Consider the following 20766-nt stretch of genomic DNA (forward strand, 5'->3'; position numbering starts at 1 on the left):
TAAAACGTTATGAGAAGAAAAGCTGAGTACATGTACATTAACTTTGTACTTGTCTGCAGAGACCACGATGGAAAGTAAGTGTTTTAAAGATTCAAAGCCATAATGATATATCATACAGTCTAGACAAAATATGGAATAGTATGCAAAAACGATTTCTATTGCAAAAAAGGGCCATAACTACGAAAAAATCATTGTCTTAGTACTGTAGTCTTGCCTACATGTGAAGACTATGATGATAAACAAGTGGTTAGAGTTTCAACGCCAACTGTCAAACAGTTTAGACAAAATATGGACTGGTACAAAAACTTTACTGATTTCAAAGTCCAAAAAAGGCCAAAATTCAGCCAAATATCTTTGCTATAATAACATATGCTGAATACTGATGGAGATCATGACAATGAACAAATCATTTTAGCCATATGTCAAATAGTTATGACAAAACGTGGACTTGTAAAAAAACTGAACCAATTTCCAAGTCCAAAAAGGGCCATACTAAAATTCACGAGCTCGTCGAACATGAAATGCCCCCTTGATGCATTCAGCAACTGCACAAGGAACAGAAATTATTTGCTCACTGTAAACAAAAGTTATACTGTTCTGGTTCAATGTGACATTTGACCTATTGACCTCAAAATCAACAGGAGTCATCTGCTGGTCATGATCAACCTCACTATGCACAGCGGGGCACCTGGGGTCTTCCTCCACCATTAAAGCTGGAAAGTTGCCATATGACCTATCATGTGTCGGTGCGACGTTAAATACAACAAAAAAAATAAATTAAGTTTAGTGATCCTAGGCCCAAGCGTTCTCAAGGTATTGTCTGGAACAGGTTTAACTTTTCCGGGTCAATGTGACCTTGACCTTTAGCCTACAGACCACAAAATCTATAGGGGTCTACAGGTCATGACCAACCTCCCTATCAAGTTTCATGATCCTAGGCCAAAGCGTTCTCAAGTTTTGTCTGGAAACGGTTTAAATGTTACAGGTCACTGTAACCTTGACCTTTGACCTACTGATCTTAAAATCAATAGTGGTCATCTGCTGGTCATTATGAACCTCTCTATCATTTTTCATGACCCTTGGCCCAAGCGTTCTCAAGTTATCATCCAGAAACCGTTTAACTGTTCCTGACCAATCTGACCTTGAACTTTGACCAAATGACCTTAATATCAATAGGGGTCATCTGCTGGGCATGATCAATCTCCCTATCAATTTTTCTGACCCTAGGCCCAAGCGTTCTTGAGTTATTGCCCGTAAACTGTTTTACTGTTCCTGGTCACTGTGACCTTGATCTTTGACCTATAGACCTCAAAATCAATAAGGGGCATCTGCTCGTCATGACCAACCTCCCTATCAACTTTCACAATCCTAGGCCCAAGCAATATTGAGTTATCATCCAGAAACTGTTCAACTGTTCCAGGCCACTGTGACCTTGAACTTTGACATACTGACCTCAAAATCAATAGGGGTCATCTGCTGATCATGACCAACCTCCCTATCAACTGTCATGATCCTAGGCCCAAGCGTTCTTGAGTTATAATCAGGAAACCGTTTAACTGTTCAGGGTCACTGTGACCTTGACCTTTGAAATACAGTTCTCAAAATCAATAGGGGTCATCTGCAGGTGATGACCAACCTTCCTATCAACTTTCATGATCCTAGGCCTAAGCGTTCTTGAGTTATTATCTGGAAACAGATTGGTCTACATACCGACCAACCGACATCTGCAAAACAATATACCCCTCCTTCTTCGGAGGGGGGCATAATTATAGTTGACAGAGTTTTGTACTCTTGTTTACAAAATTATACAGATGTTATGATAAACAAATGTTCAAAGTTTCAAAGTAATTATACAGATGTTATGATAAACAAATGTTCAAAGTTTCAAAGCCACATTTCATACAGTTTTGACAAAACATTGGCCTGTACAAAAAATAAACCATTTTCCAAGTCCAAAAAGGGCCATAAGTTATGTATTCTTGCCTACATATATAGATTGTTATAATAAACGGCAGTTTAATTCAAAGTTTCAAAGCCACATGTCAAATAGTTCTAACAAAACATGGACTTTTACCGAAACTTAACCAATTTCCAAGTCCAAAAAGGGCCATAATTCAGTCAAAAAACTTGAAAGAGTTATGTACTCTTGCCTACAGATAAGACTTTTATAATAAACAAATCTGATTCTAGAGGTATGGATCTCCTTTGTCCAGATATTGTTGGTTGTTTACAAATTCAATTTGGTAGAAAATGAAATAACATATAAGATTTAATCAATATTAAACTAAAACTGTAATCAAAGTTGTTTAAAGATAACAATGTTCTCCTGATTATTTAGACTTTTTTCTAAAACATAAAAACGAGGAACTCCAAATGAAGATACTGTTCTGTGTCAAATAATTTATCACAAAATAAAACTGTTGATAAACAAGAGGGCCATGAAGGCCCTGTATCGCTCACCTGACCTACTGTCCTTAAGATCATCAAGATAGTTTCATAAAGATATGGTCAACAAGAGCTGTCTCCGTAGGATGACACATGCCCCCGATGGCACTTTGAATGAATAGTTATGGCCGATGTTAGAGTTTAGGACCTTTGACCTACGGAGCTGGGTCTTGCACGCGACACATCGTCTTACTGTGTCACACATTCATGCATAGTTATTTTAAAATCCATGCATGAATGACAAAGATATGGACCGGACATGCCCATCAATGCACTATCATGAAAAATGATCTTTAACGTCTAAGTGTGACCTTGACCTTTGAGCTACGGACCTGGGTCTTGCGTGTGACATGTCGTCTTACTGTGGTACACATTCATGCCAAGTTATTTGAAAATCTATCCATCGATGACAAAGATATGGACCGGACACGCCCATCAATGCACTATCCTTTAACATCTAAGTGTGACCTTGAAGTTTGAGCTACGGACCTGGGTCTTGCACACTGCACGTCGTCTTACTGTGGTACACATTCATGCCAAGTTATTTGAAAATCCATCCATCGATGACAAAGATATAGACCGGACACTCCCATCAATGCACTATCCTTTAACGTCTAAGTGTGACCTTGACCTTTGAGCTACGGACCTGGGTCTTGCACACTGCACGTCGTCTTACTGTGGTACACATTCATGCCAAGTTATTTGAAAATCCATCCATCGATGACAAAGATATGGACCGGACACGAAAATTGCGGACAGACCGACAGACTGACAGACAGACAGACGGTTCAAAAACTATATGCCTCCCTTTGGGGGCATAAAAGTGTGGCCTCTAAAGTGTTAACTAACTGTTCCTTTGATTTGACCCGGTGACCTAGTTTTTGACCCAACATGACCCAGATTCGAACTTGACCTAAAGATCATCAAGATTAACATTCCGTCTAAGTTTCATGAAGATACAGTCATAAATGTGGCCTCTAGAGTGTCAAAAAGCTTTCTTTTGATTTGACCCAGTGACCTAGTTTTTGACCCCACCTGACCCAGATTTGAACTTGACCTATAGATCATCAAGGTTAACATTCTGACCAAGTTTCATTAAGATATGGTCATAAATGTGGCCTCTAGAGTGTTAACTAGCTTTTCCTTTGATATGTTTGTTTGTTTGCTTTGGGTTTAACGCCGTTTTTCAACAGTATTTCAGTCATGTAACGGCGGGCAGTTAACCTAACCAGCATTCCTGGATTCTATACCAGTACAAACCTGTTCTCCGCAAGTAACTGCCAACTTTCTCACATGAATCAGAGGTGGAGGACTAATGATTTCAGACACAATGTCGTTTATCAAATAGTCACGGAGAACATAAGCCCCGCCCGAGGATTGAACTCGTGACCTCGAGATCCGTAGACCAACGCTCTTACCTACTGAGCTAAGCGGGCGGGCTTCTCCTTTGATTTGACCTGGTGACCTAGATTTTGACTCTACATGACTGGATTTTGAGATCATCAAGATTAACATTCTGACCAAGTTTCATGAAGATATAGTCAACAAGAGGGCCATGATGGCCCTATATCGCTCACCTGAGTACCATTCAAGTTTGGACATAGAGCACAAAGGCATACACATTAAATATCATCAGGATCAACATTTTCTAATAACAGTCCCTTTTGACCTAGTCAGGGCCAATTTCCATATCAAGTTTGAGGGTCCTAGGCTCAAATGCTGCATTTTTGTACTAACATGACTATTCCTTATCCTGGAAGACTTAAATAACATTTAAAACCAGTCTCATTAGATGCTGCTGATATACATTCGTTTACATAAAATAAAGGGAGGTTATTTGTCATAAATTCAGTCAAAAGTTATCTACCCTGATTGTCCGAGTCCATCTGATGGCACAATGACATTTCAAATCAGTATCTTCATTGGTTACTGAGATACACCCACTTTAATTTGAAACAAAGTGTGTTAATTTGACATAAAATCAGTCCATAGCTATCTACCCTGATTGCCTCAGTCCAACTATTAAAGACAGTAATGAAATTTCAAATGAGTTCTACAAATATTTACCGAGATAAATCCATTTTTATTAAAATCAGGGGAGGTAATCATGCATTGGTATATGCATGTAGAAGATACAAAGTACAAGTCTATACAACAATATATTAGTAAAGTATTCATATCGAAAAACTGTTCAATTAAGAGTTATCTAATATGACTATTTCTTACCATGGAAGACATAAATAATATTTCAAACCAATCTCATTAGAAGCTGCTAAGGTGTATTCATTTAGATAAAAAATAAAGGGAGGTAATTTGTCATAAATTCAGTCAATATGTATCTTCACTGATTGTCCAAGTCCATCTGTTGACATAAATGAAATTTCAGATCAGTATCTTCATTAGTTACGGATATATACCCATTTTAATTTGAAATAAAGGGAGATAATTTGACATAAAATCAGTCCATAGTTATCTACCCTGATTGTCTCAGTCCAATTAATGACAATACTGAAATTTCAAAAATGTCCTATAAGTACTTACTGATATAAATCCATTTTGATTACAATCAGGGGAGGTAATCAGATATAAAATAACTCTGGAACCTACGATTGGAGCTGACAGATTCGTCATGGAATCAAAGATTTATTGTTGTTGAAGATATTTTGGAAGTTTGTATCAAATCAAACCATAAATGAAGTCTCTATATGGTTGCAAAAGCCAAAATAGCAAATTTTGGACCTTTAAGGGGCCAAAACTCTAGAACCCACGATGGAATCTAGCCAATTCAAGAAAGGAACCAAGATCTTGTGGTGATACAAGTTGTGTGCAAGTTTGGTTAAAATAAAATCATAAATGAAGCTGCTATTGTACAAACAAGGTCAAAATAGCTAATTTTTGCCCTTTCAGGGGCCATAACTCTTGAACCCATTATGGGATCTGGCCAGTTCAAGAAAGGAAATGAAATCTTATGGTGACACAAGTTTTGTGCAAGTCTGATTAAATTCAAATCATAAATGAAGCTGCTATTGTGCAGACAAGGTCAAAATAGCTAATTTTGGCCCTTTCAGGGGCCATCACTCTGGAACCCATAATGGAATCTGGCCAGTTCAAGAAAAGAACCAAGATCTTATGGTGATACAAGCTGTGTGCAAGTTTGGTTAAAATCAAATCATAAATGAAGCTGCTATTGTGCAGACAAGGTCAAAAAAGCTAATTCTGGCCCTTTCAGGGGCCATAACTCTGGAACCCATAAAGGAATCTGGCCGGTTCAAAAAAAGAACCAAGATCTTATGGTGATACAAGTTGTTTGCACGTTTGGTAAAAATCAAATCATAAATGAAGCTGCTATTGTGCAGACAAGGTCAAAATAGCTAATTTTGGCACTTTCAGGGGCCATAATTCTGGAACCCAAAAGGGATCTGGCCAGTTCAAGAAAGGAACCAAGATCTTATGTTGATACAAGTTGTGTGCAAGTTTGGTTAAAATAAAATCATAAATGAAACCTCTATCGTGCAGACAAGAAATTGTTGACGGACTGACGGACGCACAGACGACGGACGAAGGGTGATCACAAAAGCTCACCTTGTCACTATGTGACAGGTGAGCTAAAAATGTAGCCTCTACAGTCTTAACAGGCTTTTCCTTTAATTTGACCTGGTGACCTAGTTTTTGACTCTACATGACCAAGATTCAAACTGGACTTAGAGATCATCACGATTAACATTCTGACCAGCATACATGCCATATCTCCCACCGGGAGACTTTTTCTCCAGTATTTTCAGTATATCTCCCGGTCTCTCGCCAGGACATGAAAACCTCCCGTAAAAAATAAATTCAGAAAAAAAAAGTCCTCTGTTGAAAAATCGTATCTCGGACCCAATGTAGAACTTTATAAAATACTTGAAATTCAATATCGAGTAGCCCGGAAACATACTTTTCAAACGTAATTTTGATAGTTGTCTATAATCCCCAGCTTGTTTATCGAGAAATACACGAATGAGGCATTAATTATCTTACCACCTACTGTCACCATCTGCAAACAATTAACCATTTAATCTTACCTGTAGGCAATTGTAAACATGTGCATGCAAGATTTTAGACTGATCACAGGAGTCATTTTTATATTTAGCCATTTTGGAGCATTATAGATAGAATTTCAGGCTCCTGTGGACTGATTCAATAACATCAAACTCGCTGATCCGTAGTTTTCAAAACAATATGAAAACCAGTCCTAAAATTACGTCATTTTACCATCATCTGCCAAAGTGTACTTTCGTTTTTGCTGACCTCAATGTTTATCGAGCCAGCAAAGGATGAGACAGTTTAGTGCTATCACCGAGTTTATGCTTCTCAATTTAAATACTTGCAAATACTTGCATAACATGCAAAAAATCAACCACGGTTTAACAAAAAAAGTGGCAAGTTAATGTCAGAAACTACATAGAATTTCAGACAAACATGAATTCGGATAGGTGAATTTTATGATATTGCAATTCATACTGCCCGAAGAATTGACTGCCATTCCTTTTTGATATTGTCATGTTGCAATAATTAACAGGAGAAGAATTTCCAGTTTAAATATTTGTAATTTTATTCTAAATATTGACAATCAAGCAAAAGAACGACTTTCATTTTTGTTCTTACAACTTCATTTCGAAAAGAAATGACTGCCCTTAAAAGACTGTTTTGACATGATATCTCTGCAATCTTTTGAGTATTGTATGCTTAAACATGTCAAAAAGACAACTCTCTCCAGATGCAGAAGCATCAATACATAGCAAAAACGTTCCTGGTTCAATCTTTCATGGATTTATGAATTTCCTTGGATTAAGTAAATTTAAGTGCTGTAAGGCCTAAAAAAAAAATTCTTTGTTTCCGGTAACATGCTCAAAAAAATTAGGGTAGGTAGGTCGAAAAATTTTTTTTTTTTGGGAATTGTTTTAAAGGAAGACTTTTCGGAAATTATTTTTTTGTCAAAAAATGATTACAAATAAGGGGGTTATGCCTTTAGAGCATCAGTAAGTCGATTTCTAACATCACTGGCCTTGTTTAAAGCATAAAAAGTGCAGTTTTGCATCTTTTTGCTAAAAAGTTTGAAAAAATATTCTCCAATGCCATAAAAACATTTAGGGTCGGGCCAAAAAATTTAGGGTAGGTCGTGATACCGGAAACAAACATTTTTTTTTTTACGCCTAAGTAATAATCATGCATTCTGTACACAACTGTTGGCTCTTCTAATGAATTCAATATAGGAAACTTAATGATTTTTTCATGAAAACAGCTATTTAGCACGTAAAAAATGAGCAAATTAAAGTCTCCCTTATCTATACTAAATCTCCCTCAAATTTTCAAAAAAGCCCTGTTGAGATCTCCCTTACTGACCGTCTGAAAATATGGCATGTATGGACCAGGTGTCATTAAGATACAGTCAAAAGTGTGGCCTCTACAGTGTTAACAAGCTTTTCCTTTGATTTGACCTGGTGACCTAGTTTTTGACCCCAGATGACCCAATATCGAATCGTCCAAGATTTTATTGAGGGTAACATTCTGACCAAGTTTCATTAAAATTAGGCCAAAATTGTGACCTCTAGAATGTTAACAGTCAAACTGTTGACGACGGCGGACGGACAACTGATGACGACAGACACAGGGTGATCACAACAGCTCACCTTGAGCACTTTGTGCTCAGGTGAACTAAAAATCAACAAGAGTATCAAACTCTTAAAAGAATGATATTTGACATTCGGCAGAAAATAGGATCTGATTAAAACAAACTTAACGATACAGAAAGGCATTTGCATCTATTTATGTTGTTATTTACCAATATATAATTGGCAAGGAACAGTTTGTTTCATAATGTAGAAACCGACACCAAGAATTGTTAGCCAGTGGAACATGTTGCCTATTGCAGCTCATGAAGCAGCCACAGTTAACACGTTTAAAACCATTGTCACTGTGCCTGTTATCGTCTCAACCATAGGATATTAAACAGCAACTTGAACTATTGTACAAATTTTAACGCTAACAATTAATTTATAGTAAAATTATACTAATTTGTTTTAGCTCGATTGTGATGAAAGCTTAAAGCTTATTGAAACCACTCTCCAGTCCACTTCCTGGAAAAGCCAGTACTGGTGTCATATGAGAAGTCATGGTTGTGACCCCAGTGGGGCTCAAACCAATGACCCCTGGATTAAGCGGCCGAAACATGAAGTGATGCCCTGAAATGTAAAATGGGGACTGTACGAACATCGACTGATGATAAAATCGACCACCTTGTCATTTACAAAATTTTCCTCATAGAATAATATTGAAACTTCCCTAAAAATGCTGCAACAGTCATTTCGGATCAAATAATGAAAAGTGAGCCAATGTCCGGCCTATTTGTGTTGACAGTGAGCATGCGTAAAAAACACCCTCTTCCATAGTAATTTTGGATAAATATTTTGTTATACAGATAAATGTAAGTAGTTTATTTATACAGAATATTTACCAATTTTGTTTTTGTTTACACCAGTTGGTGTTGTAAGTGGTTGCTATAAGACGGTGTGTTCAATTATATAAATATCCAACTGCAATCGAATAATTCCAAGGTGGTCGGCTTTATCATCTGTCCGGGTTTATCATCAGTACCAGTAGTCCAGTACACTCCCTTATAATAATGAAGATTATGTGTACTGGTAGGCTCTGCTGAATTTAAAACAATTAACTATGGTGTTTGTACATATTAAGGTTCATGTAAAGTGTTTGGAGACCCCCCTCAGGTGTATTTTAATTTTGGAAATTTATTCTTCAAAAACCGTTACTATTTTTTATAAATACAATGAATTGTTCAGAGGAAGTAGGGAATACATTATATAAAGGTAAGCTTCTTTGAGATCAAGTATTTTGTCTAAAATTACATGTACTTCGATCGTCACAGTTCTATTTTGTAGAAAATATCAAACTTATTTTTCAAAAGTATTTTTTCTTTAAATATGTTTTGTTTGTGTCTGTAACATATTTATCTAGGTACTCCCAGTAATGAAACACAGTTAACTTACATATTTTCTGAAATATAGGAGTATTTTGTCATTTTGACAGCTCTACTTTCACTTTCGTTTTGCAATTTTTGCAACTTTTTGAAATGTAGATGTATTGTAGCAATTTTAATACTGGGAGTACCTGGAGAAATATGTTATGCACACAATAAGTATAGACCTAATGTCAAAATATTTTTGAAAAAGAAGTTTGATATTTTTTACAGAACAGAATGTGGACAAGCAAAGTACATGTGATATAAGAGAAATATCATTGTACTGAACAAAACAACCTCTCTTGAATGACACTGCTACTCTTTCTGAACAGTTTGGTATACAATGTATGAAAAACAAAGGCCTATGAGGTCTCAAAACATGAAATGAAAATTCACCCAAGGGGCAGTCTCAAACACTTTACATGAACCTTAACATTAATAACTTTATACATGTAATAGTAAGATATATATAAATTTGAATTAGGTAAAGTTTTCAGTAAATGTTAAGCTTTATTTTAATACCAGCCATAGATAACAATTTGCAGAAATAAAAAAGTTGCAGGTAAAAACTTCATTTTCTGTCCGGGTTTATCATCAGTGCCAGTAGATCTAGTAGCCTGGAGTTACCAGTATTGGTGGGGATAAGGATCCATGTCCTATGCATTTGTCTAAACTTGGGTTAAATATATCAAAATGAACTTATTTTGATACATTGTTTACTTGTGCATCTTAAAGAGATCCAAATTCTTTAAAACTAGCTTTCAGTTTAAAATCTGAGCCATTTTAATAACATGACCCCTATAAGCGGTATGTCTAAATGCCGTCACCTGAATCAGTGTACTCGTAGTCCATATGGTTAAGTGATATTAAAATGGAAAAGTATGTCCAAAACATTAAAGTTATCATAAAAGCAATACTTTCTTATCATGAAAATGAATATATTTACTGGGATTTGTAATATTTGTAACAAGTAAGGTTAACCATAGCACTAGCAGCAGTCTAGCCTCCATTTGCAAGCAGCAGTATAAAAGGTGGATGATGTGACATCCTTTATGGTTACATTCTCCAAATTGAGTGAATACAAATGAGATGCAACAATTTAACTGCAATCTTTCCATTTCTGGCAGAAAAACAAGATTTATTTACATTCACATGTGAAACAAATGGAGGTAAAACAGTACATTTTACAACAAAAATATATAAGAATATGAAATTTTGGGAATACCCTGTATGCTAATTCTGGGTAATGCATATTATTTTACCATATATTTATAATTTCGGGAGATCTTGAAACTATATCATACAAAATTTGTTTCAAATGGTTAAAAAGTGTGGGGAGTGGAGGAGATTTTGTAACAGTGGTAAAAAGTAATAAGAAATTCATGAAAATTTACACATGGGTATTTTAAATCATCATAACTTTTTATTTAAAATCACATTTTGCAAAGTTTGACAGCTGTGATGTAGTTAATAAGTTTACACAACCAGTGCAAAAACTTATTATGACATACGACTCCCTGTTCAAACAAGGAGCATGCTTAAACAAAATACACCGATTCTGGTGCCCCACTGATATTAAGAAGAAGAAGAAGGATAAGGAAATGTCCCAGAGTTATGTCTCGTATTTATCGATTGAAATTGGTATAATTTGTTCATTTGCAACAAAATAACACACATAATCTGGATAAAGGAGGACCCTAGCCAATCACTAACAGCCTAGTTGCACAGGTGCCCGTCCAGTCTTGGTGCCCATATGGGTGCCGCCCCCTCAAAAAAAAAAAAATAAATAAATTAAAAACACGGTTTTAAGCCTAAAACGAAAAAAAATAATTTTTTTTCCCTATATATATACTCTTAAATGGAAAAGGTGCATGTGTTGCCATAACGCTATCGGTATGACTTAACACTGAATATGAGTCATATTCGCGAATATGAGATCAAACACCGAATATGAGATATATATTTTTTATTTATGAATTAAATCAAATTTTGTTTATATCAAACAATTAAACATATTAATAAAATATTTCAGGCGAAATTTGGGTTGATTTGAAGCATTTATAAGGTATTTAATTAGAATAATTCACCCGAGCACTTAGAATCTCATATTCGTGTTTGCGGGGTAAAGACCGAATATGATACAAGATACAAGATACAAATTTTATTTAAAGTCGGTGTTAATATACAGACAACATTAGCTATGTATAGCTATTGACCGACATAAATAACAATAGTATATTTAATAACATAATAAAAATGTACCTATTAAAAGAGTTACAACAATTAGCAAATCAAGTTTATAAATAGTACATGAGTTATACATACAAATTGGTTAAATTGATGTAATTTTTTTATTTATGATTTAAATGAATTATTTTTTATATCAAACTATAAAATATATTATCATAATATTAATGATTTGAAGCACTAATAATGTATTTATTTGAAATAATTCATTCAATCTGTATCAATGTCATATTCGTGTATGCGTGGTAAAGACCGAATATGACATGTATTTTTTTTTTCTAAAACTTAAATGTATTATTTTTCATATCAAACTGTAATATATATTATCATAATATTTCAGGCGAAATTTGGGTTGATTTGAAGCATTTGTAAGGTATTTAATTTGAATAATTCACCCGAGCACTTAGAATCTCATATTCGTGTTTGCGGGGTTAAGATCGAATATGAGATGTAAATTTATCATTTATGATTTAAATGAATCTTTTTTTTACACCAAACTATAATATATAATTATCATCATAATATTTCAGGCGAAATTTCGGTTGATTTGAAGCACTAATAATGTATTTATTTGAAATAATTCATTCAAGCTGAATCAAGTCATATTCGTGTATGTGTGGTAAAGACCGAATATGACATGTATTTTTTAATCTAAGCTTTAAATGTATTGTTGTTTTTCATATCAAACTGTAATGAAACTGTCATATATATTATCATAATATTTCAAACGAAAATTGGGTTGATTTGAAGAACGAATAAGGTATTTAATTGAAATAAATCACTCCAGCAGTAAGAATCTCATATTCGTGTGTGTAGACCGAATATGACTATGAGATATATCTATATAGGAAATTGTTCCATTGTAATTCGCCTGCCCAAAAAATACAGTTCCTACTTTTTATTTAAATATCTTTAAATACATTGAAAAATCAAATGTTTATTTTTTCTATTTATTGCAGAAAACCCAGGTATCAGATCTAGATTAGTTTCATATACATTTATTCTTAATTATAGTCTCTTCGCTATACATCAATATACAACATAGATCATAAAAACATTAATACAGTGTCCAATGGCATTCATATAATTATGAATAATATTTTTTTTAAATTATAATAGACTGCAACAGATAAAATTGACTTCTAGAGCTCTGCTATAAAAAGTCAGACTTAATTTTAAAACATATTCATATTTAGACTACTATTACCGGTATTATCATTGATTAAAAATTTTATCATTATTATCTAAAATCTAGGAATTAGACATAAAAGTACTTAAAAGTTTAAAACAGTCTTATTTACAGTCACATTAGATGCAGAAGTCAACACAATTATCCGAACACACATAACAAGGATATTTTGCCATTATAGAAATTTGGATAATTCAATGAATATAGGATATATATTTTGCATGTATTTTCCAGAATTAAAAGGATTATAATAAAGTTTAAAAGTTTATATATACCAGGGAGTTATGATAGGTGGAGCGAGCTCGAGATAATTGATAATAATTAAGTATGACCACATGCAGTTGCATGCTGCTTTTCCTTCAGAATCCTTTTAGATTAATCTCTGCAGACATCGAATTATCGCCACTTAACATGTGATTGATACACCATGTGTGGAACCGCGGATGTTTTTTTAAAGAAATGTGTAGATATGATAATTTGTGAAGGATGACATGTGGGCACGTAACTCTGTTTGAAACCAATTTTACATTCGTATGCCCATTGCGGAGGTTTGATCTGTTGAATATAATTATTTCTTCTTTTAATCAATATTATATTCTTTTATTCCACTTTTCAGTGACTGACATAACAACTATTTAAATATATACACAGAAAATAGCTTACAAATTACATGAGCAATGTCCTTATAACATATTTAATACATTTACAATAAAATGATTAATTACATAATATACAAAGTACCGGTATACTGCAAAATATTGATGTCTGAATTTGTTCAGCTCAATAGAATTCATTTAAGCAGCATTTCCTTGTATTCCCCATTAACTTATCGAAAGACGAAATATAAGTATCATATCAGGGAATGTATAATCCGGGTATACACAATAAAGCTTCATGTAATTTTAGTCATCTAAGAAGAAAACTCCGGAGGAGGATGCCAAGATTATTTTTTATATTGCATTGATACATCGTGGATGTATTTACAGCATAAAGTGGTGAAGATCTTTTAAAGCAAATATGTGAGCAATTTTTGACATTCATACTATGTAACAACTTTTTTATGGGACACATTTTGGCGGGAAACTGAACTGACGAAATCTTTCTTCATAATCTTATTTCCACTCATATTCAGAAGAAGGTTATCCAAGTTTAAGATTAATTATAAAAAATATCACTTACGCGAATGAGCGAATAAGAACTACAAAAATGAGGGCATTAAAGTTGTTTTATTTGCGCGGATACCGAATACATCGTATTTATTAGGACCAGAAACATAATTGGACACCCGTGCGCGGTTGACACAGTTTGGAACAAATAGCTCAAAACATTCGCACAGCGGGGTTTTAATCTGGTTAATAGTTCTGTTATCATTAAATGCTCTGATTAATTATGTTATATCATTGTCTTAAAGGAATAATTAACACCCACTTATCACTGATTATTACATTAACACCTTTTATTTTTTGGCAAAAAAAAAAAAAAACCAACAAAAAACAAACACTTTAAACAGCAAAAAAGCTCGCCATTTGTTTATTTTTTAATTTATTTACATGATTGTTTTTTGTTCATATTGTAAACAGTGTTATTAAAGTCTAATATAAGAAAATTGAGCTATATACACAGAAGAATGTTGAAGTTAGTAAATGTTTTCAAAGCGCACCATTAAAAAATCTTTATCTGCTTTTTTCACATATGATATTTAATAGCAAAAAAGATCGGCTTTTGTTTATTACTTCATCAACATGTTTTTTTTTAAATATAGTAACAGACTCATATATACGATAGTTGACCAATGATGAAGTTATTAAATGTTTTCAATGCGCATCATGAAAAATCTTTTTTCGCTATTTTCACATACGTAACGAGATGTAAAAGCAAAAAAGGACTGCATTTGTTTATTATTTAATTTATTGACACGGTTATTTCTTTCATATTGTAAATAATGCTAAAAGTCTCATATATACGAAATTTTAGCTATATATATATATATATATATATATTATACTGAAAATATGACATTGATACAGCTTGAATGAATTATTTCATATAGATATATCTTCTATAAATGCTTCAATGAAAAGAATCTATCTAGCATACACGAATTTCGTCTTAAATATTATGATAATATATATTACAGTTTGAAATAGAAAATAATTCATTTAATTCATAGATAGTATATTTACATCTTATATTCGGTCTTTACCGCGCATGCACGAATTTGACATTAATACAGTTTAATTGATTTATTTAAAGTAAATACATTATTAGTGTTTCAAATCAACCCAAATTTCGCCTGAAATATTATGATAATATATATCAGAGTTTGATATAAACAAAAGATAATTTATTTCATAAATAAAAAAATATATCTCATATTCGTTCTTTGCTGCACATACACGAATATAAGATTCTTACTGCTGGAGTGATTTATTTCAATTAAATACCTTATTCGTTCTTCAAATCAACCCAAATTTCGCTTGAAATATTATGATAATAATTATATATGACAGTTTTATTACAGTTTGATATGCTTAGATAAAGCTTAGATAAAAAAAATACATGTCATATTCGGTCTTTACCATGCATACACGAATATGACATTGATACAGCTTGAATAAATAATTTCAAATAAATGCATTATTAGTGCTTCAAATCAACCCAAATGTCGCGAACATGGCATTATAATTAAAGTTTTCATATGTTTTCAAGTTTTGACTATAGCCAAGTAAAATGTAGTGCATAGACTGGTCAGTAGAACAAACTATGGACCGACGATTTATATAAGGACTCCAGTAATAATCATTTTGTTTGGCGATCTCTGTTGCTGTTTTAAACGCTCATTTCGTATGTTCAAAAAATGTCAAAAGATGTTCTGTCATAAAGTTAAGATGTTTTGTTGCATAAGTAGATAACTTTAGGCAGATATGTATGAATGAAACTCGAAAGCCTTGTAAAGTAAACAACGTTTAGACTAGTACTGTGCAGAAACTATGGACAGTCTGTTTGTGAAATATTCATATTTATGCATTCAAAATGGAAAAATAATACTAATAAGGGAAAGAAAAGTGAGCATGGGTCAAAAATTTTAAACTGTAAATTTTAACGCATTGAGATTTATACAGCATCAAGAAGCAAATGTGTTCGCGAAAATAATGTCATCTATATTACTTCAATTGTTTCAATCCATGTTGTCCTGACTTGTAATAAATGAAAAGAAAAATTTTACAAACAGAATATTTTAAAAAAAATGTGAAAAAAAAAATCTACAGGTCCTACATTTTTTACTCTAAAATGTAGTGTAAACATTGAACTGTTATATCAGAGCTAGGGGTACATCGAGGGTATTTTTCTCTGCACATATCGTCGAGGCCGGTAGGCCGAGACAGATATGTGAAGAGAAAAATAACGAGATGTACCCCTAGCTCTGATATATCCTGGTAACACACGAGCACTACATATTATAACTGTTTTATCGCATAGTTTATCATTAAAATTTATATATCATTTTCATTTAAATTTGTTTATTATTATTTTTACTATTTTGATTCCCTTTCTGCGCCTCGCTGACTGAAACACTAAAACTTCTGTTTTAGAAAATGTGTTCCCCAGATAAAAGTACCCAACAAATTTCTGCATTGGTTTTAAATCTTTGCATTTCATTGGCCAGACATATTGTAAAACTTGTTGTTTTGTTTGTAAAAAAAATCAAAGAAAAAGAAACATTTGAGAAATCTCAGAATTTCATATATTTCATGTATTTCTGAATTTGGCAATAACTATCAATTTTTTGAAATATTCTAGTTTATCGCATAGTGCGGCAATTTTCCTTTGATCTTTGCAGTATGTTATACATAGTAACACACATTATTACTACAAAACTGTGCTGATATCTTACAAAACTGTTGCGATATATATCAACACGGAAATCTCTATGGAGTTTCATAAGAAAAAAAGTGTTCCGATATATATCAGCACAGTAAAACTGTTCCGATATATATCGGAACACTTTTTCTCTATTGAGGCCCTATCAAGGGAGTATAATTTTTTCCTTTCAAAGAAAAGATGATTTTAGCTCCAATTTACAGTTCACAGAGAAAGAATTGTCACAAACACCTACATTTATAAAGTAAAAGAATAAATAAACTAGAATATTTCAAAAACTTGATAGTTATTGTCAAATTCAGAAATACATGAAATATATGAAATTCTGAGATTTCTCAAATGTTTCTTTTTCTTTGATTTTTTTTACAAACAAAACAACAAGTTTTACACTATGTTGGCCAATGAAATGCAAAGATTTAAAACCAATGCAGAAATTTGTTGGGTACTTTTATCTGGGGAACACATTTTCTAAAACAGAAGTTTTAGTGTTTCAGTCAGCGAGGCGCAGAAAGGGAATCAAAATAATAAAAATAATAATAAACAAATTTAAATGAAAATGATATATAAATTTTAATGATAAACTATGCGATAAAACAGTTATAATATGTAGTGCTCGTGTGTTACCAGGATATATCAGAGCTAGGGGTACATCTCGTTATTTTTCTCTTCACATATCTGTCTCGGCCTACCGGCCTCGACGATATGCGCAGAGAAAAATACCCTCGATGTACCCCTAGCTCTGATATATCCTGGTAACACACTCTCACACATACTATAACTATTACTTATTTATTCTTTTACTTTATAAATGTAGGTGTTTGTGACAATTCTTTCTCTGTGAACTGTAAATTGGAGCTAAAATCATCTTTTCTTTGAAAGGAAAAAATTATACTCCCTTGATAGGACCTCAATAGAGAAAAAGTGTTCCGATATATATCGGAACAGTTTTACTGTGCTGATATATATCGGAACACTTTTTTCTTATGAAACTCCATAGAGATTTCCGTGTTGATATATATCGCAACAGTTTTGTAAGATATCAGCACAGTTTTGTAGTAATAATGTGTGTTACTATGTATAACATGCTGCAAAGATCAAAGGAAAATTGCCGCACTATGCGATAATTTATTAATATGATTAATTGTTTGGTATAAACAAAATTTAATTTAATTCATAAATAAAAAATATATATCTCATATTTGGTATTTGATCTCATATTCGCGAATATGACTCATATTCGGTGTTAAGTCATACCCTAACGCTATGGAGGTTTACTAGGCCAGGCTGTGGAACAACCAAAATGTCCAGTTCAGTACCAATGCAAGCTACCCTGCTGCAATTTACACATCATGCATTTATAAAATAGTAAACAATCCTATTCTACCTAGTAAACAGCCTTAAATAACTTGCATTTAAATTCAAACAAGCCAAATTGTCTAGACACTTGCAAAATAACAGTGAGTGAGTGACGATCGGCCATTTTGTTTCAAAACGAAAGTAGAAAACCTTTTCCGTTGTTTGCGTCTTAGAATTTAAATGTAAGTTATTTAAGGCTGTTTACTAGGTAGAATAGGATTGTTTACTGGACGGGCACCTGTGCCTAGTTGTAGGATTACGAATCCCTTCCATAAAAAAACGTGTCGCGAAATTTTGGTTAAATATGTATTGGATAAACAACAATGTCACAATGCTTGTAAATTATATATGCCATGTTATAATTAGATTGTTCTTACCTTCCATAGTATCTTAATCACTTTAATCAAATAAATCTGTCTAATTTATTCATAAAATTAGACGAACGCATCTCCGGCAATGGGCGCAGACATTGTTGTTGTTATTGTTCTTGTGCGCTTTAATCTAGCTATAATCTATTAATCGATTCATATACTTACTTTGTATCATATATAACACATATCCCAAGTGGTCTAGTGGTTAGGATTCCGCGCTCTCACCGCGGCGGCCGGGGTTCGATTCCCCGCTTGGGAAGATTTTTTTTATATTTCAAATATAACTTTATCTTGTGTCAAATTAATCAGCCCTTTTTTTACGGTACCCTGATGAAAAAAAAGGGAGAAAAAACTTACACAAATAGATTGATATTAGTAGTAAGTCGGCAATAATTACCATCTTATTCGCTAAATAACACTTTAACAGGCAAATGGCAAAGTATCTGATCAAGTCCTACATTTTGCTTTAGCTGATTTATATGCTAATTAGCGTTTATATGTAGAATCCCAATGACGCAACGTGTGCAAACTTATACAGTCTTGTTCATGTTATTCCAGATCATCGTCTACGACAGTCAAGACCTCCACAACCAACAATTCAACCAAATCTTCCTTCCTATCAACACAGCTTCTTTCCCGTGACACTGTTGTCCTTTGGAACCGCCTGTTTTATGCCTACGCTGGGTGGCTTTTAGGCTGTTTTAGGAAAACAACAACACATTGTACACGCCACAATTTGTTTTATCAGTTTTTCTTTAACAACGAGAGACTTTTAGTCTAATATAGATGCTACTAAATCGAAATTTTGAGTTGATATATTTCGACTTTGTATCGTCGCTTTTTTTATCTGCAAAGTTTGAATGTCAGTGCGTTTGTCAAAGGCCACAGATGTAATAGACGACTTTTGATTATTTAAAGTGAAATCATCTATCAACACATCCATATATATATATATATATATCCGTATACTACCATACATCAATGTATGACCTGCCACAAAGCCCTTAGAGCTACTCCAAATTTCAAACTGTATCCAGGATATATACCTTAATTTGCATGTATAGTATGTTCAGGTGGTAGGGGCTCGAACTAGGTCGAAAACCTTCCAGATATGGTCAAATATTGAAATATTCCAAGTTTGAATACCTCCAGGTCACCTTCTATGATCTCTCCTCAAAATCTAGATCTATCCAGGTACACAATCTTGGTCAAACTCATTACTACACGTTCATGTAGAGTATGTCTAAGGAGCGTGCATATCAAACACTCGTTCGACCCAAATTGCAATATAGTTCTACAATATGGAATCCACACCAGCAAACACAAATAAAACAAATAGAGCAAATCCAGAGGAACGCTGCAAGATTTGTGATGGGGAAACCCTATAATTACCAGAATCCTGGAAGTGTAACATCTATGATACAGGCATTGAAATGGCGAACGCTAGCACATCGTAGAAAAACAGCTGATTTAGTATTAATGTATAAAGTAATGAACAACCTGGTTGCAGTACCGCCACATTATCATCCACAACTTGCAAAAGTGCAAATAACTAGGCATAGTCACCCATACAAACTATTGACATATAGCTGTAACCTGAACATTTATCGATATTCATTTTTCCCAAGGACGGTCCTTGTATGGAACAGTCTTCCTACAGCAGTGGTTACATCAACAACGTTGGATAGCTTCAAGATCGCAGTCCAACAACCCGGCATCCATTGAAAAAACATATGGAACATTGTACAGTGTATATAACAGTTGGATTTTAAAAAGTGAGAGCACGTTTTGGGAACAACCGACACCCACAAATTGTACAGCACGTTGCAGTTTTTAACCCCTCCCACTCAACACGATGTCCGCCTGCGGATGAAGTTGAGGATTTTCGTCAAAGTCAAAGTCAAAGTCTATATTTCCTTGCCTTGGGCTCAAACTAGGTCGAAAACCTTCCAGACTTAAACATGGTTTAAATAGTTATATTTTTTTTTTTTTGTGAACAAACGCTGCCCGGTCATCTTAACCGTAATTAGTTAGAGAAAACATTTATTGGAAATTTGATTTAGCAAGAATTACGTATTTTATTTTGAACAAAGGTATTATGGAGCTTTTCTCTCCTATAAACTAAATCCGGTTAAAGGAGGCTGTCCCAAAGCAAAAGAAGTATGTTTTTTGGCCCAATTCTAAACTTCAAATTCCCAAATGATTTTGGTTCTGTAAACAGCACTTATAATAAACTGTTGAACAATTATTAAGATACAGCA

The 20766-nt window shown here is 33.6% G+C and overlaps 1 protein-coding gene and 1 non-coding gene across 2 annotated transcripts in view; one reads left to right on the plus strand and one right to left on the minus strand.

The window, feature by feature from the left end:
* Positions 1-18626, minus strand: part of LOC128550375 (ATP-dependent DNA helicase Q1-like) — a 36977-nt gene extending 18351 nt beyond the window's left edge. Inside the window, exon 1 of the mRNA XM_053529323.1 lies at positions 18512-18626. Within this exon, the coding sequence (XP_053385298.1) occupies positions 18512-18518 (7 nt within the window). The 5' untranslated portion in view covers positions 18519-18626. The remainder of the gene's footprint in view (positions 1-18511) is intronic.
* Positions 18627-18692: 66 nt separating this feature from the next.
* On the plus strand, positions 18693-18764 carry Trnae-cuc (transfer RNA glutamic acid (anticodon CUC)). Its single transcript has one exon. It is a non-coding gene; the product is annotated as a tRNA-Glu (tRNA).
* The last annotated feature ends 2002 nt before the right edge of the window (positions 18765-20766 follow it).

This window comes from Mercenaria mercenaria, chromosome 17 (assembly GCF_021730395.1).
Source record: "Mercenaria mercenaria strain notata chromosome 17, MADL_Memer_1, whole genome shotgun sequence".
NCBI lineage: Eukaryota > Metazoa > Mollusca > Bivalvia > Venerida > Veneridae > Mercenaria > Mercenaria mercenaria.